The following is a 26,295-nucleotide window of genomic DNA, read 5'->3' on the forward strand; positions in this document are numbered from 1 at the left end:
CACATATCTGGTCTTTGTGGCTAGTCTGTGGCAAATATTCCAGGAAAACTGTGTCACTCACTATATTTGATGAAAAAGTCAGAGCTAAGTTTAATACCCACCATGAATAACTTGGAATTTTAAAATACACATTTCTTCTGAACACATTTCGCTGCTTTGTAACTATTTTTAAACCTAACTACGTCCGATGGCAGAGCCACATCAAACAACCAACATAAAAATGGCAATTTAAACATTCGAAGAGTGTGCGCCACTGCAAGCACCACTCCAGCAATAAACGGAGAGATGTGGGTTACTCAGAATTTTAGTTCTCACCTAAAAAATACAAAAATGTTTTTAACAGGACACAGGCCTGATTATTCATTGGCAAAGTTAAAGGGGTGCATTCGGTACGTGAAAATACAGACAGGTTCAACTTAAATTTGAACTATCAAACTACAAATTACACTTTTGATATAAATGCCAAACATACTTGTGGTCCCATGGGTTTTTTATTTTATTTTGTTTTGCCCTAATTTTGTCTGTGTTTGGTGTGATTGGAATAACTTTTAGCCTAGTTGTGTATCTTAAAATGAATAGAAATGTGCCATTATTCTTGTTCCTTCAGTCCTTTAATATGCTTTCTAAACTTAAGCTGAATCTGGGTAAATTACAACTGTCCTTATAGGAGTTTTTATGTGTTCACCCCATTGACTCCCTTTCAAAATGCTTGTTTTCAACAGAGTACTATCACAGTTGATTTGGTTTTTAAACTTCCCCGAGTTTGAAAGCCCTTCAGAATTTCCTGTTTCATTGTTTTCTATTAGGGGAAGATCCTTTTTCATGGAAATTAAAATGACCATTGCCCATTTATGGGCTGGGAAAAAAAATCCAGTTTTGATGACATTTTGATGACGACTTTGCAACAAAGTGGTCAGAGTGAATGTTGCTGCCCGTTTTTATGCTCATAAGCTTTTAAAATCAGCCCATCCTCCCCCACAAGCCAGAAGTTGATTTGCATAACGTAAGATGAAAATAAATATATTTGCATTTTTTTCTAATCCCACCCTCCCCACACAGAAATAATGCAACACAAAACACCAAAGATACAGTTCAAGGGATTTAATGTTTAAAAATTCAAAAGAGGGAGCTGAATTTATTAATGACATTCATCAAAGATACTGCAAAAAAAGCTACAGTAGATACCTTTTTTAAGGTAATCTTTAAAATATACTGTTTTTGAGTCCAAGGGGACAGGTGAAGCAGAAACTAAACATGCCCACATTTTATTTTGAACATAAAATGTTTTAGATATTAGCGTGGTGGGTCACATTTTATTGTCCAGTTGCAATCTCTACAGTTGCAAGAAGAGAGAGAGAGAAAAAATGTGTTGAGCCAATAGTTCGTCCCTCAGCAGAAGTCACAGTTTCTTATGTGACCTTTTGGGAAAAATAGTCAGCCGTCCTTAAGCTACATAATTAGGCTACGCTATTAAAGGGAGGCATAGTTTGATATTTAAAACTAAATACAATAGATTAGATTAAAACAACATTGTAATGAAATAACTTATCAGGACATCCTGGAAGACTGCCTACAGAATCCCACCCATTTGCGCTGGACACACAAACCATTAAGTTCTTCAGAGTCGCATTACTCTCCAAGTCATGCACTATTTCACTTTTTGGTGGAACATATTGTGGCTGTAGGAAAAACTCACAGCCAGTGCTTTTGTGGCTCTGATTGCGGGCTGAATATTTGCTGCTCTGATTTTATCACTTCAAATCCTTTTATTTGCAATTTACTTGCCTCTTTTTTTTTAAGATCCCTCTGTATTCTTTGTCTTAGCCTTTCACTTTGCTTGTTCTATTATTTCTGAGCCTTCTTGTGCCAATTTTTCTACAAGTTCTGGAAACTTTCTGCAATTTCTCCACGAGTCCAGCCAGTGTGCACACTTGTGGGTGCCTACAGCACGTCTGCAAATATCAAAAGGTCTGCAAGGGCTGCTGGTAAGCCAGAGGCCGCCGAGGGTTCTACAGCTTAGACATGATGACAGATGAAGATAAAGAGGCTACTATTAAAAATGGGAGGGGTTTGTTTTCAGCCGGGCCTTTGTGAGCAAATGCAACAAAAGGAATGCGCAAGGGCGAGAAAGAAGGCCTGAGTTTTTTTCCAAGTTGTGGTGGGTGGGTTCATGGGAACAATATAGGGGGGTATATTTTGGCTGAACAGCTATGAGATCTGTCACTTCTCCTGCAGAAAACATGGGCAGCAGAGGGTCGTCACAAGGCAGATTGAGGCAAAGAAATAGTGGAAAATACTTCTCCGAAACATGGCCGAGACAGATAGCTGTCTGAAAAGTAGCTCTGTGGTGGGACCAGCATGTGAACAGAGGCGAACATGGCGGCTTATAAAACAAGTGCTCTCTTTCTCTCACAGCAGCAGCGTGCCACTTTCCCTTCAGATAGATGAGAGTGAGGCCAATGACTGGATGAAGCGTCTCTGCATATTATGTGTAAAGGCTGTAGGTTAAAGGGGACATATCAGCTTGTTTCAGTTCTTCCTTTTCACATTAAAATCATTCAGTTGGGATCTATATAAAGTGGAACAGCAATGGTTTGGATTGAAATCCTCGTTAATTTACCCCCACATTCCGCCTTTTTAGCCGATGCTCTGAGGTAAGTCCGAGAGCAACTCATTGTGGTGCGGTCTCTTTAAATTTAAAGGGGCCACTTTAGACCCCACCACCATCATTCCGCCAGCATTCCACTCCAACCCCGTTACACCATTTTTATAGTATGCTGGAGTACGGTGTAATGAGCAACCAAACATTCTCACTTACCCACTTGTAACTTAGACACCCTTCAGCTTGGACTGCAAATCGCTGGCCAATTCGCAAAATTGCTAAGCTGGAAGTCCATGACATTGTTTAGCAGCTCTGCAGCAAATACTGTGATGCAATTGCTCAAAAAACCTGATAGAAAACACATAAAACTGAACGGCGTGAAAACTATAACCCAAACAGAATGCAAAGATATCTACGTAGCACCTGGACAGACTACATTCAAATTTTCTGAAATCCTGGAGACTCCATGTATACGACAAACTGTATTTAATGGCTAAAAAAGTGGATTTTGCATGATATGTTCCCTTTAATGAACAACAGATACATTTAATTAAAAAATAAACACTTCATCTAAACTAAAGCTGCTCAATATCATCACTTCCCATCATCTTGCTATCTTTACTGCAATATCAATGTAGCAGCGTAATTTTATGCGGTTTTTATGTCGTGCTCAAAAGGGGCGATAGAGCAGGGAAATAGGTATTAAACACGTCAATGTTTATCTCAGTAAGCATGTTAGCAAGGGGTTTATTGATTTGATAGTCACACCAGATGTAGGTATCAACCCAAGTAATCTCCACATACATGTACACCAACCCAAATTGGTCCACACATTAAGTTATGCGTAAAACACTTGAATGGCACAGGAAATGGGTAGGGAAGACAATGAAATGTATTTAATCCTCCGTAAAAAGGCAGTTGCCGGATTCAACATGTCTCCTGTATGAAGAAACTAGCTGCATGCTCAGGTGTGATTTCGACCCATTCTTCCTCACAAGCTGTCCTCACATCTTGAATGGTCTGGGTACATTTAATTTTCTATTCTTTTCTTTCAGGTCTTTTTCTAAAACTGGGGTTTAATCAGGCGTTTCTCACGTCTTCATTTCTTCTCTCCACTCATTCTGCCTTAAATCTTATGAAGACCGCCAGCGTCGTTTGCTGAAAAACATTCCCACACGATGAGCTTCCCAACTCCAAACTCCAAACTGTTGTTTTTGGTGTTTTGACAGTGATGTGCAATGACATTCAAACAGTCAAAATGCTTGTCTCATCTGATCATATTATATTTTTTACAATCAAACGAGCTTCAACGCGCTTTTTCTTCACCATGGGGTCTTATGCAGTGATCAAATATGGAAAATGTGGCTGTTGTGGCATTACTTAAATGTTTTCTTTGAAAAATGGATCCAACAATTCAGGATCTTTCCGTCACTCTCTGCGAGAAGTCAGTGGCTCTCAAACAACTTCTCTGATTATATTTTTTTATTGCCCTGTTAAAATTCTTACAAGGAGCAACTCATTGTGGCTGGTTTATGGTGATCATGGCCCCAGTTGTGGTCATGTTAAAATTAGATTTTTTTTAATCATGTCTTCAACCAATGGAATGAGTTTGTTTTGCATCAATAAGGTTGTAAAGGTTTAAGAGGGTTCTCTTGTATCCATCCCAAGATGCCTCTTGTGTGAAATCTTAGTAATGAGAAACCTTTGTATAGTCCATCAATAAGGACTAAATCAGCTTATATTAATGTGCCCTGATACTCTGAACTCTAGCTTTCTATTCTCTTCATTTTCCCGTCTGTGCAAAACCTGATCAATGTCATTCCATTTCTTTACTAATGTTTAATCAATTTATTTGTGTTGATCTATTTGTATGTGTATCATTCGCTATTACTCCCTTTTGTGGAGAATTTCATTTGTATATCTTCATCGGAGTTATATTCTCTGGTAAAGACATTTACGAGTTTAACACTTATTTTCATCGCTGAATTTTGTAGTTAGACATAAATTTTCCTTTTTTTTTTATAAAAAAAGACACAAATCATATGGCTTTCCTTAATAGTGAAAATAGTATTGTGGGTTTCTGTTGAACCCGAATCCGACTGAACGCGGAGAAAATGCCGGACTCGGGTTCACTGTCCGTATCATTATAAGCATTATAAGCTTATTGCTTCTGCCAATACACCCTTTTTCAGACTGTTTTAATTTATGTTTTATGGATATATGGACATATACTGTTGTTATTATATACTTGTGTGTCTGAAATAAATAAATAAATAAATCATCTCCAGCAATCTGCTTCAGCAGGTCCACACACTGCACACTTGCCCACAGAAAGAATAATAATTAAAAAAAAGAGTCTGCATTCCTCTTTCCATGTCACTATGCCGTTTTGAAAGCGGGGGCTCGTCTTTATTACCTCACACAGAACTGCGTTTTTTACGGTTTGGCTGAAACCTGAATGGCTGTATACAGAGGAAGTGGTAACAATGTGTTGTATATGTCTTATCTGTAATTGGCATCAGAGTGTCAGACAGTAGTAAAGCCTGATTTTCCTGGGCTGCTGCTCACGTGCCGCTGAGTGAATACAGACTCCAGTTGTCCTCTCTGGGAAGCAAAATTCAAACAAAATGCTGCTACCGCTCAAAATGGTTTGAAAATGCTTTCTCTTTTAAACCACTGATATTAAAGTCGAGTGCCGGAGCCAACACAAAATGACCGGCAATTTGGCAGTCGGTACAAATGAAATATTTCCAAAAACCGAAAAAAAAAAATACAGAGAACTCTGTCAACTAAAACAAATCATGAAGTCAGTAAAAAAAAAAAATGGCCGTGGGGAACTTGATGAAATAGAGAGTATTTGCAGAAACAGAAGGGGAGAAAAAAAAAAAGAAGAATTAAAGAAAAGAGAGATGGAGAGACTTGTGAGCCAGATTTGGGGGGGAGAAAGAGGGAGGGCAGGATAAGTTTGGGGGGGAAAGTTAGTGGCCCTGTGGGGGTTTCTTCTAGAGTTCAACCTCTCTGGCTGGGGAAGGAAGGGGAGGAAGAAGGGGGGAGGGAGGGGGAGGCAGGGAACAACCTGGGTCAGCAGCAGTATGGAGTATGTGTAGATTAGATGTCTAAAACTCGCTCGGCGAACTCTCCGAAGCCCTGAAAGACTCGCACCGCTCAGAGCTGGTTGCCAATAAGGGGAGACCCTGCGGGCTCAGTGGTCTCAGTTACCGCCGCAAAGACCATCAAAAGAAATGTTAAAAATCAGCGGAATCGACAAGGTTCCATAAATCTAAAAAAGTCTCCAGTGTGAGAGCATGATAAAAAGTGGTAGTGTTGCAGCTCGCCCGTCCAAAACCTATTACGTAGTTCTTTCTGAGCACCTGGGGATTATCCAGTTTTTTTTTGGTTTTCAGGATGCTGGACGAAACTAGCTGCTGGGCAGAAAAAACTGAAAAGCAATGCAGGAAGGAGACGAAAGACGAGAACAGAATGGATCATAAAAGGAGCATAAAAAGTTGGACTCGGAAAATAAAAGCGTTTACAAACCGAGTTACTGTTCTCTGACTGTGGAAGTGGGTTGACAGAGGGGATGAGGGACATGAACTAAAAATTGTATCACAGCATTTTGTGATGTTTCAAAAATCAAGTCTTTTATTGTCACCATGTGTTACCAACCATAGTGACATTTTTTTTTAGACAGACACCGGTTTAGGATGCACACAGATAACATATAACGCACAGACACAACAAAACACAATACCGCCACACATAAAAAAAAACATGAAATCAGTTGATTGCACTGACAACACACTTCCTAAGAAGCTTAAAGCGTGCAAATAGTCTTTAGTGTGTGATGTGACACGTATCCTAGTCAAATAAGTCAGATATCGGTCCCTTTGTGAACGATATGAATTACTGTTGTTGCATGAACCAATCACTCATGCACTCACGCCTGCAGCAAACACTGTTAAATAATTTTAAGCCTTCATTCACAGAACTCCTTAGACAGATGTTCCTTGAGAAATTATAGTGTGCAAATAGGCATTACCAGTGGTGTGTTGGAACATGTAACAGACCATGAACGTCTCAGCAGGGGGCGACAGGCCCCTACAGCTTTTGGAAATAAGCTGTTTTTGAGTCTGTAAGTTTTTAATTTAATGTTTCTGAAGCATTTACCTAATGGAAGTGGGTCAAACAGTGCATTGCCCGGGTGGGTGGGATCTGTGCCAATGCGCTGTTTTTTTTCTGGACTCGTGCAGCATAAACCGTGTCCAGATCCTGTAGACGGCATCCGACAATCCCCTGTGCTGTCCTCACCGCCCGTACTAAATCCTTCCTCTCCTGCACTGTGCAGCTCCCAAACCAAACTGCTACACTGAGACATAAAATGTTTTCTGATAGCTCTGTAAAACATGGGTGTTGGTGCTGCTGCTGCAGATGAGTCGGAGCCGCGCGAAGTGCTAACGAGACAGCGTCCTCCGTAGAGCGGTTCCCCCTGTAGGCGAACTGCAGACTGTCCAGGCCAGACGGTGTCTTTGATGTATTTCAGGTGGATCCTCTCGAAGCACTTCATGATGACAGGGGTCAGAGCAACAGGACGGTAGTCATTGAGGCAGGTGATGCTTGTTTTATTGGGAACAGGCACAATCATGGAGGATTTCAGGCAGGCAGGAACCATGGAGAGCGGCAGGGAGAGGTCGAAGGTATCCAGAAAGAGCCCTGTAAGTTGGTCAGTGCATGATTTTAGCGTCCGACCTGACCCAATGTCTGGACCTGCAGCCTTATTGATATTGATCTTCCTTAAGGTGGAGCTCACTTGGTGCAGCTGCAGGACGAGGGGCTGATGCTGAACCTCTGCTGTTTAAGGTGTCGGGGAGAGCTGGGTCATTGCTGATCTGTCGGTCGCTGTGCTTATAGTCCGTGATGGTCCTGATGCCTCTCTACATGTTGCGCCAGTCGGTCTCCTGATCCGAATGCTGCGCCTTCAGCAGCGACCGCACTGTGCCGTCCACCCGTGGTTTCTGGTTAGGAAACGCTCGCATTGTCTTTGTGGGTAGGACAGCATCAGCGCAAAAGTGAGTGTAGGACAGCACAGATGACGTGTTACCCTCTAGTTCAGTGCCCTATTTGGAGTGATAACAATCAGTTTGACGGTTAGAAGTGCTTGAAGGGCAAAACATCAGAGCCTAAGAAGAAAAAAACTGCTTAAAAAATGAAACGTTCCCATTAAAAAATATGTTATGTTTAGGACAACAGTAGTGAAACTATACGGTTAAAGAGTACAGTACATTAGAATTGCACCCAACACTATTAATATTGAAACTTATTGATGCTTTCATGGAACCAACTCTCTTGGGGGGTAGAAATCCCCAGAGTTCAGCGCGATAAATGACATTTCTCGTCACAATCGTCATGTTTTGTTGTTCCTTTTTTGAGAGACAAAAAAGACACGATTGGAATTAACCTGCAAAAAAAATAAAAAATATAAATCAAACCAACAATGCTAACCCCAAAAAAACCTCTGGTTGGCAAAAAGCTAACCAAACTCCAACCTAAAATTGTAGCTTTTCAACTCCAACTGTGATTGAGAGACACTACCTTTTAAAAGCAGGAATGTATGTCATGCACACTGAGGTGGGGGTGAGTAGGGGGGGGGGTATCTATCAAACTCTTAGCCACTCAATCAATTAAGGGGTTTAAAGCTGAGAGGCAGGAGCAAAATAGAAAGAAAAAAAAAAAGTTGCAGCATCGCCTGATGGAAACAGTTTGTCATCCGACCTAAGCGCTTTCACTCTTGTCTTCATAAAGCTCGCTTTTATGACCTAACAGCTGGACGAAGAAACGCATAAAAACTGCTGATGTTGTTTACCGTCAGAGGGGACAAAAGAGCTCTTTAAATGGGAGCCCGTCTGTGTGCACAAGTGCGAGTCGCGGCCCACATTTGAGCCTGACTGGCCTGGATGGGGCGACTTCAAAAAAAAAGAAAAAGAACCCGAAACAAAACAAACCAAACGTCTCATGAGCTGGGGCCAGTCTCTTTTTTGGGTCAACAAACACTGTAATGACAATCAATCAAGAATGGCCAGAAATGGAGAAGCGCGGTTTGCTTCGTCGGACGGGGGAAAGAGTACAATGTTTAAGTAAAGGCAGAGACGGAGGGTGGGGGCGGCGAGGGCACAGTGTGTCTATGGAGAGTGTAACCCGCAGCACAGATTGACAGGAAACGGTGTCTTTTTTGCCTTCTGGGCTGTACCACTTGTACCGATTTGACAGGGGTGGAGATGAATGTGCCGAGCTGCCAGAGTCAGCCTGTTCTATTATCGTACATCTCCCATTGTATCAGGCTGTTTGCTTTAGCCCAGCCAGAGTCTATCAGTCTCCTGAGCAACAGTTAGGACCAGTGACAGGCTTCTTTATTGACCGCGCACCGCCTATTGATCTCCCCTTGATTTACTATCGCTGTGCAGGGTGCTGCTTGTTTTTTTTTTTTTTTAATTGAATTGTTTTCATCAATACTCTTGGAACAGTGAGCACGGAAGAAGACGTGAACGTTGCATGGCAGGGATACCAACTTATTTATTTGTTTGTTTGTTTGTTTTTAAAGTGCATATCTGCATGTCCTCGCTTTGATGAGCATAAATCACAAACGGGGTCAAGTGAGCCTGCGAGGAGTGTGTCTTGCACATGGCGCGTTTGTATATTAGCGGTGTTTGTCTGTGTAAAATGCACTGCAGGGATTGAGCAAGGCAGCCCTCATTCATCACTGTAAAAGTACTTCCAGGAGGGGGGGAGGCGGAAAAGCTCTGTTCCCTGGAGCAGACTGAGGGAAGGGGGAGAGATCTTCTCCCCTCTCTGGCATCTGGTTTCTGGGTTCCGCCACATCACAGCGTCCTTTCCCCTCTCTCCTTCTCTGGGTTCCGGACTTTCTCTTTGACTCTGCATACGCACCGGGCCAGTGGCTGGGGCTTTAATATGGTTATGATTAGAGACAGGGGGCTCGGTAAGGGGAGAAGGTGGGGGTCTCAGATTTAGTGCAGAAATCTGGGGGAGGTGCAGTGTGGAAACAGACATGGAGCAGATCTGATTTGGAGATGCTTGCGCACAAAAAGATGTTTGCATTAAACATGAACGCAGCACAGACAAACTAAAAAAAAAAAAAAGAAGGGAGAATGGGAATAAAGTTTTCTCCCTTTCAGCTGATCAGTTGTTCCTCTCGTGCAAGCTTCAGTGCCGGACAGCACCCCGTCGCTCCTCCTCCTTCCCGGCTCCCCGCCTCTCTCCGCCCCCCTCCCACAGCGTCATGCCTAGGCGGTTGGTTCAGTCCTCCGTCTGGGGCGCAGAGAGAGGCTGTTATTTAGGTCTGTTACAGCGCACCGAGCAGCGCACAGGGGGGGTGGAGCAGAGAGGCGGCGAGCAGCGCTCAGGAACCAGATCTGCATTCCAGCCCGCGCGCAGGGGGGGTGGAGGAGGAGGAGGAGGAGGAGGAAAGAGGAGGGGAAGCTCCGCATCTGCAGGGGACAGAGAGTGACAGCAGGAGAGAAGTTGGAAGGGGAGGGAAGCAGGTCCGGGTCGCCGCTACGCGCTCTGTTGTTGTCAGCGTTCCGAGCGAGCGGTGGGGGAAAAGCGGGGCGGTGAGCGGCAGGCGCGCAGCTCCGAGCGCTCGTAAGCGATTTGTGCCAAGGGGTTGGTTGGGAAAGGGGGGGCGACATGTTCGACTGCATGGAAGCCCTGGGAATGGGCCCCCGTCAGCTCTATGATGTCACCAGCCGCGGTGCGTGCATGCTGCGGAAGGCGAGCCCCTTCTTCCCAGCTCTGGACCCGTTCGCCTGGACAGGCAGTGCCAGTGTTCAGTGTAAGTGGCTTCCAGCTTGGTTTGGTGTGTGACACAGTCAGGCGTTCTCTCTCTCTCTCTCTCTCTCTCTGTCTCTCTGTCTCTCTGTCTCTCCCACAGACACACGCTCTCTTTCTTGTTGCTGTCTTGTTTACCCCTCAGGGCTCGACCGAGGGGGCTTGCAGAGCAGGACAGGAAAAGACTGGGACAGGCAGTCTCTCCTTTCCTTTCCTCTCCTCTCTTCACGGCCAATTTTAGCTTCTGGGAGATTTGAAGAGAAGAAAGGGAGAGGGGGGAATAAGAAAAAGAGGGGAAAGTTTCTGTAGGGAAGCAACGTTAAAAGTCTCAGCTGTGTTTGTTTTTCTTCAGGGACTTTATGAGAGTCGAGTTTCAGCAGCGATGACAGCCAACTGAGGTTTGACCTTGCCGTGTCAAAGTAGAGTGGCAGGATGGAAATTCACCTTTAAAAAAAAAAAGACAACACACTTTTGTTTTCCATCTGCTCATGTTGCCTTCCGCAGCCTTTATTTATGTGTTTTATTTATCTTTTTGCCTTTGGATAGCCAGAAAGCCACAAATTAATAAGCGGAGGAATTATTTAGTGAATAAATTAAAGAAGTAGGAGCACACACACACAAAGTCTTGGCAAAGCACAGGGGGTCAGCTTTCTCTCCTCTCCCCTGTTGTTGCTCTGCAGGACTTAAGAAAAGCCTCTGTCACTTTAAAAACCAACTGGGGCCCAGTTTTCTACACCCTTCAGTGTGGCTGCTACTGGCACGTGAGTGTGTGACACTGGGGAAAAACAATAGGTGTAAGAGGGAGGGGGGGGGGCGGCTTAGTCAGATATGACAGTGGAGTGGAAAACATTCAAGAATGTCTGAGAAGCTGGAGGTGATGGGCGACCTTTTTAAATCAATTTTTTTGTTTTGTTTTCTTCTGCTTTTCTTTTTGTTCCTGGCTACTGCTCCTCGGCGGGGGGGAGTCATCTGTCTTCATTAATCGTGAAGACACCAGCATTTCAGTGACCGTCATGCACACTGGCTGAGCTTTAATGAAGACAGATGCCCTGTCAGTGGAGGCTGAGGCCAGAGGGGACTCCAGCCAGTCCCAGCCTGCTCTGCTCGGCTACAGCTAGGGGAAGCCCCCCCCCCCCTCCTCAGATGATAACAAGACGAGATTTGTTTATTTAATCAGGCCTTTTCTTCGTATTCGCACACATGGTTGCAGCCAAAAAAAAAAAAAATCGGTACTCTGGATTTACAGAAGCACATTTCTCTTTTCACTTGTTGTTCCTCAAAATCGAATATGCGAGCGGTGACGAGAAGCCGCCCCGAGGGTACAAAGAGCCACGTCTAGCAGAGCAGAGCCTAGTGGAGGTATGGTTCGGTGTTCTGTTTCAAAACCCTCTGTGCCCGGTAACCTTTTGTAAACAAGGCCGCCCTATCACCACACGACGAGCCATAATGCCTCTCTTTGCTGAAGCGCTTGGCCCCTCATTGTCCTCATCAATGAGGCTGATGAATTGATGTTTGAGTCTGATATCTCATTAAGCTCAGCCAGCTGCAGCACAACAGAGGGACCTTCCTGGCTCCTTATGCCACAGTCGCAGAGGCAAGAGCCCTGCATGCCAAATTAACTCCTGACTTCCTGAGAAGAAGTCACTTGACTCTGCTGTGCCGCTCGAAAATGAATCAGACGTTCTCTTTCCAGAGGAGATTCTTCTTGCTTTGTCGAGCCCAGCGGGAATAAATAGAAACGGTAATATTCTGTAACGTGTGTTTACCACCCTAAATCTTCCAGCAGATGAGCGTAACCTATTGTCTTGGCAGTAAATCTGCTGTGGTGATAAGTGTCACTGCTGCTGGCTGTTAGCCAGGGACAATCGGTTGACTTAAAAGTGCGCTTTTTTTTTTTTTTTTTGGTCCACTAGCAGGGAGACCTCAATGTCAGGGGTTAGTCAGAGGCTACGGCCTGGCCAGTGTCAGGGCCGCCGCATGTGTGGCTCGCTGAAAAGGGGAAAAACCCGACCTGTGTAATGCTCTTAAGTGCCTTATGCCACGGAGCCGGTACTACAGCCGAGCTGCCCCCGCGCACAAGGATAATGGACGCTGATAGAGTCGTACGTCAATGAGAACCGAATTAGTCAACTTCTGGGGAAGCCATTTGAGGGGGAGCCTGTGCCCCGCCAATCCCTACACTGTCAATTTTCATTTGCTTAGAAGAATGAGGCAATTACGTTTTAGCAGTTGCGAGGGGTCAGAAAAAGGGAAAGTGTGCTTTTCTCGTCGACGTATACCCGTGCACAGTTTGGGTATTCACGTTGACGCTCTCACACGCTTCCACAAAAACACTCACACGCTCCTTGTTTTCATCTCCTGATGTGCTGTTTGGAGGTGATCTGAGGAGCTAATTAAAATAAGGGTGTACGTCTCAGCAGCAGCAGTGGCAAAAGAAGGAAGAGCTGCCTGTGACCGCTGGCACACTCTGGCCTAATAGGCTTCTCCCTGACAGAAGTCTGCAGTTATTTCATTATAATTACAAAAGATTCAATTAAAAGATTAGGATGGCCAAGGGGGTTAGGGGGGGGGGGGCTGGGTCTACAGATAACGGTATCTGGTGTGGGAGGATGTGTGTTTGTGCTTGTGTAACAGTGAGAAACCTAACGTAACACTGTTTCAGTTCTCACAGGGAACTGCAACCTTATTTATGTCCATATACGTAACTCCTTTCAAGATTTTATCAAATCAGCGCACCGAAGCCATAATAATGCAAATGCCTGAAGGGCTCTGAGCTGTAAAGGTCACATAAAAGCAATTAGGCTTGTTTCACTAAAAAGGGCTTTGAACGACAAAGTCCACGAGGAGGGAAAGAAAAAAATGTCTTTTTGTTTTAGGTTTTTAAAGTTCACCCAAATAGTAATTTGTTTTGTTGGGCAAAGAGCCGTTGTATCTACACCAGAGATGCACCGATCACAGTTATGTGGTGGGTTTTGATCTTCGTTTTTATGCAGACCTGCTGATAATTATTCTCTTTACAAACTTTAACACAGGACGATTTACGAACGGCATTTAAAATATTTTTATAGCCCTGTGAGCGAGAGAGCAGGTAATGCTACCTTTGGAAAAAGTGACAAAATTGACATAATTGATATACATCACCTGTTTATATTTCCTAAGAAAGCTCTAAGCTCTAAGTTTAAGCGTTGCTGTATTTACTTTCAGCCTTCGTGTTATCTGCTCAAAGTCTTGCTCTTTCTCACCCTCTTACAGACTCCATAAACTGCAGGGATGTCCTTCATTTTAAAATACTTTGCTGATTTTCTTCTCTCTGTAAACCAACTTCCACACCAAAGAAGGCTGTCGTCAATCTGGATCATATTCTGATAGCAGAATATGATCCGATTCTTTAAGTTTCCAACCGGTCAGCCACTGGTCAACTAAAAATCATTCGATTTGAGTCAACAACAGCTTGCCCCTGGTTCTCTCTCTAATAAACATGTATCATATATGATATAATAATCATATAGTTTCTTGATGTATTGTCTATCGCTGCTTGGAAAATATTTCTCAAAGCATCAGAACCTTTTTTTGGATCGACTTGAGTGGCAGTGTCACACCTCCCCTGTTCATGGATCACTCTCAGCCCACAGTAATAGCCGAGCCCATTAATGGGCAGAGCAGCCTATAAATAAACAGTCTCAATCCTTGCAGTTGCCTAAAGTTTTTATTTTTTTTTCCCATAAGCTCGATTTTGTATGAGGCTTTGTTTATGCATAAACAAAACGGTGGGAACCAGTTCTTGCGTGCGTGGAGTCTGTTTGCAAACTCCTATACGTTACCGTACGGTGGTGTTTACATGTCTGTTGGGGGGGGGGGGGATTGGGAACCCAGACTGCGTGTCGAATGCAGAGACAGACAATGTGCCAGGGCTGGATTCCTCAAGTCCGTGCTGGAATCCAGCTCTGGTCTAATAGCAGTTTATAGCCCCCTCGGCTGTGTCAGTCACAGCACTGTAAATAAAACCCATCCACCCCAGTGTGGATGCTGAACCGTGGGCTGCTTGCTTGTGTTTTCCTAAAGATCGTGGTGAGCTCTCTTACATTATTCCCCCCCCCCAGGAGTGTCTTGCACAAGCGTGTTGACTCTGTAACATTATGAGAAATCCTGCTCAGCTGATGGTTTGCGAAGGCTCCTATGAGACCACATGTTTGAGTTCAGGGTGAAAGTCTGAACTTTCACAATGTCTTGTTGGTCAAAGTTATTGCGGCGGCCCACTCCTACATCCATGTCTGGCCGCTGCCATTGTAGATGTTTACCGAGAACAGCTCCCTGCCTGCCAAGCACATTTTTTTTCCCCCCCTGGAACAAAGGCGTGGGCAATTGGCAAGCTTTGTGTGAATGTTTGCTGGATTTTTTATTTTTTTTTCTAGAACAAGCACCTGAGAGCAGTGCATGCGAGCACATGCATGGTCGTTTGCAGCATATGTATTCAAGCGCTGGTGATAATGGCGAGGAGAACCGCTCTGTCGCCAACGCGTTGTTGACTGACGGCTAGGCTCAAACGACGCTAAGAGGGGTCCGCTGTTATGAGAAACGGAGGCCGGGACTGGAAACCCAGAAGAGGCTGACTGTTCTGCCTCTGCGTATGTGTGAATGGGTTGTGTTTACGCAGCCTGCAGCGCGGGGCAGGGAGTGGTGAGCGACTGGTGTCGGACAGCTATTATCTGAGCTCAGAGGTGGAGAGTGATGGGGAGGGATAGAGAAGGTGGGGGGGGAGTCCCATTGGAGTTTTTTTCCTCTCCTTAAACATTAGTCAAATTCTGCCAGTGTGCATATGAGCAACTGCCATGAACACCCCCCCCCCCCACACTGGTAATGGTGCATTAGTTCATTTGTATATGCCAGCATTACATGATTTGTTTGTGTATCTACGTGTCCATTTGAGCGTGAGCGGGTCTTTGCCTGCGTGATCTGTGAGGGGGAACAGGTGTGCGCAAACCGTCACGCCTGTAATTGTGCGCTTGCAGCTCCTAGTTTGGGATACGATGGATGGCACCTGAAAATTACATAGATGCCCCTTATGTTTATCTGTGAGGGTTTGTTTGTGTACAGGAAACAAGGTCACTGGGAATGATCAAGTTCAATTTGGAAAGAGGAAAATGCGATTCCATGTAGGGAACGTTGGGTACGCCTGGTCAGTAGTGAGATAACTATCCAGCCTGATGTCATAATTAAAATGCTCCATTTTGTCCCCCCTTTTTAGAACCAGATGTCTCCATATTTTAAAGATAATCTTATTAAACATAATTTTACCAATAAAGCAAGTTGAATTTGCATGCATATCATTTCGATAGATTTTTGTCGTTTTATTTAACAAGAATTGATAAAGGTTATCTCTGATATACCATTATTCGTTTAAATTATTGGGGTTATTTTATCGCTTGCATTGTGCTTTTCTGTAGAAAAAGTCAAACAAAAAACACCACATAACAGAAAAGTCTTTTTACAATACAGAGATAGATGTTAAATAAATAAGCTTGAGTTCACATTGTTGGGTGAGATTTTTGCAACACATTGTAATCAGGGTGCGGTGTTTCTGTCCAGGTTTGACTAGCCCATATATTGCCATATTCATGTTTATCTAAGGTAGAAATATCTTAAGGTTTCAACTTCAACTGCTGTCTAGACTCACACCAAACTGTGAACTAGCCCTTTAGTTTAGCACTGATGGGAGTTTTCAGGCACAAATGCAGATTTTTGCTTTGGCTGCAGCTAACAGTTTGCGAGTCGCTGCATTTTCACGTTGCTTATATCAAATTGTTTCTGTCACCTTTTCCTTTATCTAACAAGAACTTAAAATGCCTCCAGATAAATAATTTAAACGCCGTGGAAGCTTCTTCAAGGCTGATATGACCATACATTGCCATCCAGCCTGACTACATCTCTAATACGCTTGAACAAGTCAAGAGCTATTTCCTGTCTTACTTCAAAATAAGAGTCTCCGACATAGATAGGCCAACAGGCTGTCAATGTAATGACCGGGACATGAGGACAGCACTATAAGACATCCGTGTGTTATAGTTTACTAGCAAAAATGAAAAAAAAAAAGTCGATTTGGGGTTTAGTTGTTCTTTAAGGCACTCACCTTCTCGTCCACGTTGGTAGCTGACTAATTTCTTCAGACAAAACCGCATAATGATGACTAGATGGTGCTTCGCAAGACAGACTTCCCTTTGATGAGAAATATCGTACCGTTTTACTTTCGCAAGATCCTGTGCTTTGAGATCTTATCAACACGCCCCCTGCCCAATTACTATATTTTATAAACTATTCTAACAAAGAGGCCTGTAAGTCTCTCACCAGTCAGCCACAGCTAAGATGTGCTGTTAATGGGCAAGAACAGAGCTAGGAAGGTGACTTGCTATCATGTTTGACTTTAGTGTAAGCACTGTTACCAAAGTAGCAATACCTGGATTCAAACCTGAACGCTTGCTCCTGAGAAACTTTCTCAACCACAAGTCTTACGGCACATCCTAGCTTTCACCAAGTACGTACGTTCATTCATAATACAACCCATGTAAACAGATGTTGCACACCACAAACGAGAATTACGGTGGATAGAACCAACACCTTCAGTTAAATGCTAAACAGAAAAGGTCTGGATTTGTTACCAAAATAAAGAAGGTGTTGTTAAAATGTAATGGCTGATATTTAGTACTGATCGAAATATTCCTTTTTTATAGTGCAAACTTGACTTTTCGGGTTCTTATTTATGCCTCCGATTACAAATTTTCATTTACCTTCAACTTACACTGCAAAAACGGAACTAAAAATAAGTAAAATGTTCTTTAAAATTTGTGTATTTTTCCTTGATTTGAGCAAGTAAATAAGATGATCTGGCAATAGAATAAGATTTTTGCACATGAAATAGGAACAATTCATCTCCATCATCTTCTTTCAAGTGCAGGATGTCTAATTATCTTATTTTGGGGGCCAAAATACTCATTCCATTGGCAGAAAATCTTATTTACCTGCTCAAATCTTGGACAAAAACACAAATTTTAAGAACATTTTACTTATTTTTAGATCTGTTCTTGCAGTGTACTACAGAAAGGCAACAATTAGGAGGTTATAAAAGCCATGTTAACATAGTTATTGATTAAGGAAGATGATTTCTCTGAAGATGACACAAGAGGTGCATTATCGCTCTCACACATGACACACACTCATGAGCAGGCAGGGGGGGTAGAAGGGAAAAAAAGCACATGCTCTTCAGTGGTTTCAAACAAGCTGATAATACGTTTCCTCTGTAGCCTGACCTGTAACTGATTGAGAGTTTACTGTAACTTTTGCTGTGATCAGGCCCGAGTTCAACAGATTGCAACAGTTAGACAAAACGCCAGAGAGATAGCGAGAGAGAGAGAGAGCGGTAGATTCCTCTTTTGTGTCGACAGAACGGGCAGCAGCTCCTCTGTCAGTGACGTGTTCATGCATGTCAGTGCAGTGAATGAATGGCTACAGCCCAAAAAGAGCACGCACCCAACATTTTCGTTTCACAAGCCGCGTACCCGCTTAACTTCCCCTTTGCGAGCTCTTGCAGGAGGAAATGAATCACAGAATGGCTCGAATCTGGGCATTTTTCACCGCCGGGTTTGTGAAGTCTTCGGCCGGGGCGCTGAGTTGGGCAACCGGCTGGCGGTTGGTTGCCCATTAAAAGTGAAAAACGTTCAGATGCGTCGTTGAGTCACCGCACCACTCAAAGCAGAAGTTTCTCAGCGACGTCTACATCTGATATGAGTCCGGAGTGTTGGTGCCAGTTTAGGGGACTGCCGATGTTGACAGGAAAAAGGAAAAAAAGAATTACTACCTATGTGCAGATCTGCATGTTTTTTTTTTTTCTGCTTTGAATTCATGCCGATGGGCAGATAGGTTTATGAATAAAGAAGAGAGTAAACGCTTTGTTTTGATCATCTATATTAGTGGGAAGGACTTGTTTACTACTCCTTGTCGGTGAGTCTGCGCCCTTTAACACTAGGCTTTGTCTTTCCACGCTTCTGACCGCTTCCTAAGAAGAAAAAAAAAAAAAAAAAGGCTGGAGTGAATACTACTGTTGTTGTTTACATTATCCTCCTTTCCCTTCCCTTCCTCTGACAGAGCGAGGCTGCAGCCACGGCTGGGCTACTTCTACTTTTGAAGGTTTCTATTGTTGCTGGGAGGAAGCAATAGCAATTGAACGAGCGCGAGTGGCCTTGCCAGAGACAGACAGGTGAGAGCCAGGCCCGCAGATGGTGGGAGGAAGTCTGCGAGGACGAGAGAGGAAAAAAAAAAAAAAAAAAAAAGCCCAAGGATCAAAGGGACAGGGTTTCCCTCGACGACCGCTCTCTCCCCTTTTTCTCTCCTCACCTCGACTGTCTGCATGCCTGTGCTCCCCGTTCATTTCCTCGCCTGCCTCCGAGTTGCTCTGTCTTCCTGATATGATCAATGGCCCGGGCCGGTGCTGGGCTGCCAGATTCGGGTTCACTCTCCAGTCACAGGAGGCGAGGCGTCTTCCTCCCCGTCTTCTGGTGGGCAGATGAAGAGTCAGCTGGAGCTCACCACAGGGACATGTGGGGCAGATATGTTTTTTTTTTTTTTTTCCACAGATCTGCACTTGACTGTCTGCTTTTTCCTGCATGTACCACTCATAAAAAGGCCACCAACTGATTGAAATCGCGTTTCCTAGAATTTTCCTCTCTCTTTTTTTAATACCTCCTCCCTCAGGTTTTGCACAAGGACGTTCGAAGGAAACTTTCCTCGCCGAAGGTTCACGGGGGGGGGAAACGGCATTCTGTGTGTGTGTTTGAAGCCAACTTGTGCTTCTTTAGTCGACAGGGTTGTGTGCAGGAAAAGAGGTGGGGCGGGGTTTGCCGGTGGGGGAGTGGGGTGGGCACCGGCCGCCAAATGTTGGCTTGGCTGACTCCATGATGAAAATATCAAAAGGTCCTTTATGAGGTGCTGTAAAGAAGAAAGGGTGTTTTGAGAGCAACCACCAGACTGCAGGGGTAATTCCTCTTCTTAAAATGCGCCTTGAGGAGACATGGCTACCCCACCTGCTGCCTTTGCTACTCCACTCCATCTAAAGGTGTTTTTGTGTGAATAAAAGAGAGTTTGTGAGCCACACCAAGTTATGTCATTCACAATGAGCCCTCGGTTTTATCATTAGTACCATGAGCAAACGTCAAAAACATTAGGTATTAATCCAGGACTTTCACATCTCATGTTGCGTGACTTTTGCGGGTTATGGCAGAAGGTTGTACATTTTTTTTGTGGTTTTCCCTTGAGGAAATTTTCACACAGAAACAAAATCAGGTTGACTTCCATGTAAACAGGATAAGAAATGTGGCGGAGAAGTGAACCAACGGGAGAACATGTCGAAATTAAAGACATCCACATGTGGTGAAAGTTGGTCGAGGGGGAATCAAAGTGTGCTGATCATCTTCGGCAACTTAGATTCTTTCTGCGTCCCCCTTTTTTGAAAAGGTTTCATTTGCCGCTTCTCGTTCTCCCTATGCTTTACCAAAACATCTTGAAAGCGCGAGCAGAGTTTGTGACCTGCGTTAAGAGAGAGCGACAAGGTAGGTGGAACGGCGAGAGATGGAGTGAAGTTACAAAGAAAAGCAATGACGAAGATCCTCCGGAAGGACTGGTATTAAAAAAGAGGAAGGAAACATGCGTGCTTGTGTGGGGCCTTGTAGAGAACGAGTCGGAGTGATGGCAGGAAGATGTGGGCAGAGAGTAAGAGAGTGAAGTGCGCTGGCACCGCTGACGAGGGTGTGGTACTTTCTTTTCCGCTTTCACGAAGCCAGCTTCTTCGTGGAAACCTTTTTTAGTGTGCTCACGGTCACTCGGTCAGCATCCTGCAGCGCTGCCGCCTCTGTCACGAAGCGGAGGGCCAAGGGCAGCATCAAAGACCCCACCGTGGTGTGCCAGGGATTCTCACGGCCCACTGTTCACAATTCGTTCCCAATCTGCTGTCCGTCTGCCGCCGCTGTCTGTCCAGTACCCCCAAGAACATGCACGCTTTGCAGGCTTTTAATAAACGCAGACGTGGGGACTGTCTTATAGTTGCCAGAGTTTACAATGAAAAGTAGAGAAAGCAGAAGCTTCAGTTGACTTTGCATAAGTATCTCCTATAAACAGCATTCTCATCACGCTGCTTTATTGAAAGTTATTTATGAACATGGCTGAATTGAATAATGAGATGAAAATCTAAATATTTTGGGGGTGGGGGAAACATTTTTAGTAATATCAGGAGATCAAAGGGTTTTGTTACTGCAATAGTGTGCATCACTAAATAGGAGAATGCAAAATAAAGATGTAGATAAGTCCTTTTTATTCTCATATTTGATCAGTTTAACTGGATTTTTATTTATGTATTTTTATTCTGTGAGGTTTTTTTTTAAAGGTTGCAAGCATTTAATATGTTATTCTCAGTTGATAACTCTCTTGGTTTGATGGGTTGGTCCAAATGGCTGGAGCTAAAGCCTGAGGTGGATAATGGACATGGAGGCAGTGCAGCACCAATTATCTTTCTGTGGGAAACGCGCACCCTGAAGGGAATATTTAAATATGTCCCGTCAGAGAAATACACCGGTAGAAAAGTTTATATTTAGCTTTGCACAACATTTTACTTTTATACCAGACAGGTAACTCTGACCGGAAACGTTTCTCAGAGGAAAATCACCGCCTTCTACCTACATTGCCCACATAAATATTCATCAGCTCTTGTGGAAAAAATTGCAACAATGACCAATGGGCGATATTTCTGAGATTTCAACAGATTTTTCCAAAAAAGGTGTGAAAAAACAATCAATGTCAATATGACTTTGGTCTAAAGGTTCATAAAATAGATCAAATCCTATTTGCCAGTAAGGTTCTCATGGCAAAAAATGCGTAACTACCCCTTTAAGGCTTCATTGGTGCCCTTTTAAACAGATTAGCTTATGGTGCCCTCTGGTTCTGTGGCCACATTTAACACCTACATACTGTCTAACATCGTTGGATGGAAACGTTGAATGGAAAAGCCCACTGAAGGTTCATTCTGTCACGCATTTAAATGAAATGTTAGCCACAGACTCAACAATAAACCCCTACAAATACCTCTGTGGTGCCTTGTATGGCGCTGTAGCGTACTGTAGTGTAAGCCTTTGGCATTCTTTGTCACATGCCAAGACGAGACTTGTGGGACAGAAGAAGGAAAAAAAAACAACAACCTGCAGGACTATTGTGAAAGAAAACTTGTTATGCTGCCAGAATGTCATATGCTGCTTAGTTTAAAAAAAAAAAAAAAAAAAAAAAAAAAGAGTTGTGTTGCAACACAAAACAGGAGCTGCACAGTCATGCCTCCGCTCACATACATTAGAGGCACTCCTCCTTTTAGGGAACAGCAGGAGGCTTTGGTGTTCAAGAACGTCTCGTGCTCTTATACGTTACCTTCTTCCTGTTCTGTCCTCTCCTTCAGTATCTCTCTCTCTCTTTTTTTTTCTGAATGCATCCTGAATGGCACAGTCGACTTGACCTAGAATTTTATGCAATTGACCCAGTTGAAGTCACCTTCAGCTAAACAGCTATTTCTGTCATGTGCAGCCACGTTTTACATCTAATGAGGTTGTGAAGAGTGATGTACTCCACATCCCACTTAGGCTGAAGCATTTAATGTTAGTGGGACAGATGGTTCGGTGTGTGTGTGTGTGTGTGTGTGTTCAGTGGAAAGGGTGGGGGGGTACTAGAGGATTAGGTCTGATCAGTGCAGAGCCTGGCCACTTGTGTGCACAGAGAGCACGGCAACGACGGATTAGGGAGTAAACTTACCCTAACAGGAAGCGAGCAGTGGCTGCAGATAACCAACCCATCCCCTCTTTCTTGCTTCTTATCCTCTTCGCGTCCCCCGACAACAGCAGCCACCCACCTATCCCACTTCTCTCGTCTCATCTGTCCGTCAACGGCCCTCCAGCCTCGGCCAACAGATTGTCATGCAAATAGTACCCCGGGCCTCTGCGCGCTGATAAGGAGGCCTCTCATTTTACAGGGCTTTGTTTTCTAAACAGTGATGAGCTGGGGTGAAGAGACCGGGGGGGGAAAGGGGGCTCTGAGCGGCGGCCTGAATAGGCCCTCTCACTGTGGCGCCCTGGGGTAGAGTGGGTTGAATGAGGCTCATTCTGGGGAGGGTGGGTTTGTGGAGTCATGTTCTCAAGCAGGAACCAGGTTCAAAGTGTTGACAGACCCTGATATATTTCCTTCATCGCGGCTGTCCTGAGTTTTCTCCAGGATGGACTTTCTCCGGCCCAGGGTCCCGCTCTTTTTGCCGTTTAGACCGACTCAGTCAACGTTCGTTTCTTGACGCCACATATGGCTTGTCCCTTTCTTTTTTTTTTTCCCTAACGGGGTTGTCAGCGCTTGGTCTGCAGCCTTATTTGCTGATGTTATTATTGCATAAACAGCGGTTCACGGCACGTTCATAGGGTTTCTGCTCTCCCGCTGACCCCGCCGCTTTGTTATATTCTGGCCGGGGACATATGAGAACTGCTGTAGAAACATTCAGTGGGCGTAAACTTCAGGTTGCGGATTGATTTGCACATTTGGCTCCGAGATTGCCCTAAAAAGCTAATAGAAAACATATTTGCCTCCAGCAAGGTAGGACTTTCAAAGCTGGAATTTGAATGGATTCTTTAGAGTCAAATAAAAATGCGCATGAAAACCAGATGTTTTAGCATGGGGCAATAAACTAGGAATGTCTATGTATTCCTGTTATTCTCATTAATGAGGCTGTACGGCAGGAGTCACAGCAGCGGGTGCAAACGTGGTAGTGATGGTCAACTTGGTCTTGAACAAGACCTGCCCTCCCTCACAGAGCCCCATCCCCCCCTCCTTCACCCCTTCTTCCCACTGCTGAAATCAAATTCTTTGTTTTATATGTCCTCTTTTTTTCTTCCTTTTGAAGTCTCCCCTCTCTTGTAAAAAGCCAAGCTGGTGGTTTTTGCCTCAGCCTTGAGGAGGAGACAAAGAAGGAAGGGGGGATTGTAGGTTAAGTTTAGGCAAGCCCTCTGTGCTTTCCATTGAAGGTAGCGGGGAGGCTGGGGCAGTAAAAGTTAGAATTTTAGAGCCTCTCTGTTTTTCATTTTATGATTGGCTCTTTTTTTTTTTTTTTTTTTTTTACGGGTTGGGAGCCACAGCTGGTGGTGTGAATAGCTGCCCAAGGTGACCGAGTCCCAATAAAGTGCCTGCCAGCCGGGCTGGGGCCTCCAGTCCAGCCATGGGACCGCCTTTATAGGCCAGCCTTACGAGCTTAGCCCTCTGTTAAAACCTGGCAGGGCTGCACTGAGGAATTTAGGGCCAGGAAACAAGAGAAAAATAGGGTTTATGTGTCAGGGGTTAGTGGGATTCAGAGACGGGGGGTAGAAGCTAGAAGGTGACCAAGGGTGAAAGTGTTGTTTTTTTTTTACATGCGTGTGTGTGTGTCGGGATAGCGTTAGTGGCTTTGAGCTGATGCAGACCAACATGTGTGACGAAGATCGGATCCTGTATGAGTGCAGCACCTTGGGGTTTCTCGTGGGGGAACTGTGGAACCAACACTCAACACATAAAAAAAACAGCCTGTGCAAGGTCTGCTTTGAAATGTACCGTAATGAAGTGTAACAGCCTGTGTGACCTGAGCAGAAACTTGACGTCAGGAGTTCCACATGAGGCCATACGCCAGTTGTGTGGGGCTTCTCCGGTGTGGTCACGTGCCTGTTTGGTGCCTCTTAGGCGTTCGCGTTAATTGTTTTCAGCGCGTGGAATGAGGAGGAGCAAGCTTTGACTTTTGGCTTCGGTCGCAAATTCTCAAACCTATGAGACTACGTGTCAATCAATAGCTCGCCTGCTTACTGCTGTAGAAAAATAGTTTACTCTTGGGCTGTCAGGAAGTCATTATCTCTTCATTCAAACATCAGTGGAAAAAGCTGTTGAAATGATTTCCAACCCATCTTTAGGTATAAATCTTTATCAGTGTACCACAAGTGTTTCTCTCTCTCTCTCTCTCTCTCTCTCTCTCTCTCTCTCTCTCTCTCTCTCTCTCTTTGTCTCTCTCTCTCTCTCTCTCGCTATGATGGCACCGAGTACGGCTTGTGTTGCAAATCAAAGAGTTCAGACGAGACCGAGGCCCTCACCACACTCACCTGGATGTTTTGCTGAACAGAGATTTTTTTCTTCTTCTGTGGTTGCATCTCCATACCACGTGCAAGCTGAGTTCTTTTCAAAGTGGAGCTCTTTTAAAAAAAAAAAAAAAAACGTGTGGTGTACGTGTAGACATGATATCTGGAGATTTAAAAAACAAAGCAATGACATGGGGGCTCACTTTGCCTTGGCCCTCTCTGGCTTTCAGTGCTTAAAAAAAAGAACAACCATCAGGCTTACATGTTTTGTAACACTTTGATGGCAATGCTTATAAGGTTTTGACTTGAATGAGGCTTTAATGAGGCTAATGTTGACATTTTCGCTACCTATCGGTGCAGCTTAATAACGATTGTAGTTCAACAGATGGTGGAGTATTTTTTTTTTCTCTCCAAGTCAGAGGAAAAATATCTTTGAAAATATGTTGAGTCGTCAAGCTGGGGCCTCAGACTGTTGCTTTAAAGCAGGGGCCTCAAACTCCTCAAGGGCCGTTGTCCTGCAGCTCAGCGTGTCATCGGGCTCTACAGAGTCCTACTAAACGCTCTAATTATTTGGTTCAGGTGTGAAGCAGACGCATTCCCAAAAGTTGAAGGACGCTGAGTCCCAAACCTTAGATTTCAGCTCGTTGTCGGGACCTCGAGTCTCGTGAATAATTTGTATCTGATGTAATACAGAGTAAAGTTATGTCATGAGGCTTGCATACTCTGGAAAAGGGTGCATTTGATTTCTAATAGTTTATAACAATCTCTTCATGTCAGCATTACAATAATGACCTCATGGATTCATCTCAAATTTGACTCTGTAATGAATAGCTTTGTGTGTTTTCAGGGGGAAAAAAACAACCTCCCTCTTGATATCTTATTCTCCCACTTAAGCTGGCATCAATTCAAACAGCAGCACTCCTGGGGGTTTCAAAATAAAAGCACTTCTGAAAAGAGGTAATTGTGTTAAATGAGGCCTACGGGTGAAACGGTAAATGACTTGAGCTGAAGGGTGATGAGCTTCTGTCGGTTATCAAATCACATCTCGGTTAGGTACACTCAAGCGCACACATCAGCGGGTTGACTGCTGCACATGAGGTATTTGTAGACCAGACAATAGCTGCAGGACAACAATTAGTGACAAATTACATGTTTTTCTCTCTTCCTCTCCACAGCGGTGGAGACCCAGAGCACCAGCTCAGAAGAGATGGTACCCAGTTCTCCGTCTCCCCCTCCTCCACCTCGGGTCTACAAACCCTGCTTTGTGTGTCAGGACAAGTCCTCAGGGTACCACTACGGGGTCAGTTCCTGCGAGGGCTGCAAGGTGAGGAGAACCTGTAGGAGCCCACTTAGCTTCGTCTTGACTGACTTCATACCTACAAAACCACTATCCCTGTCAAGTTAAAGAGAGGATGAGCAACAATTTAATTGTCACATCCTTTCTTTGATAAGTAAAGTCTGTGTTTTTTTGTTTTTGTTTTTTTTTCTCTTCCGCTCTCACTCTTTTGTCTCTTGCTTCCTCATGTTTCAGGGTTTCTTCCGTCGCAGTATCCAAAAGAACATGGTGTACACCTGTCACCGTGACAAAAACTGCCAGATTAACAAGGTCACACGCAACCGCTGCCAGTACTGCAGGCTGCAGAAGTGCTTTGAGGTCGGCATGTCCAAGGAAGGTGGGTTCTCTCAAAACCAGGGTCTGAT

General features: G+C 44.3%; 1 protein-coding gene and 1 long non-coding RNA gene across 4 annotated transcripts in view; both read left to right on the top strand.

The window, feature by feature from the left end:
* The window catches only part of rarga (retinoic acid receptor gamma a), a 52,934-nt gene that overhangs the window by 18,142 nt on the left and 8,497 nt on the right, over window positions 1-26,295 (top strand). For 2 of the 3 annotated variants that reach the window (XM_036137877.1, XM_036137881.1), the window contains exons 3-4: window positions 25,770-25,918; window positions 26,126-26,267. In XM_036137877.1, the coding sequence (XP_035993770.1) occupies window positions 25,770-25,918; window positions 26,126-26,267 (291 nt within the window). Of the gene's footprint in view, window positions 1-10,091; window positions 10,446-25,769; window positions 25,919-26,125; window positions 26,268-26,295 lie in introns of those variants that run through there. The other variant, XM_012866517.3, reaches the window with a different exon arrangement.
* LOC118563392 lies at window positions 17,477-18,762 on the top strand. Its single transcript, XR_004931188.1, has 2 exons — window positions 17,477-18,433; window positions 18,578-18,762. It is a non-coding gene; the product is annotated as an uncharacterized LOC118563392 (long non-coding RNA).

This window comes from Fundulus heteroclitus, chromosome 1 (assembly GCF_011125445.2).
Source record: "Fundulus heteroclitus isolate FHET01 chromosome 1, MU-UCD_Fhet_4.1, whole genome shotgun sequence".
Taxonomy (NCBI): domain Eukaryota; kingdom Metazoa; phylum Chordata; class Actinopteri; order Cyprinodontiformes; family Fundulidae; genus Fundulus; species Fundulus heteroclitus.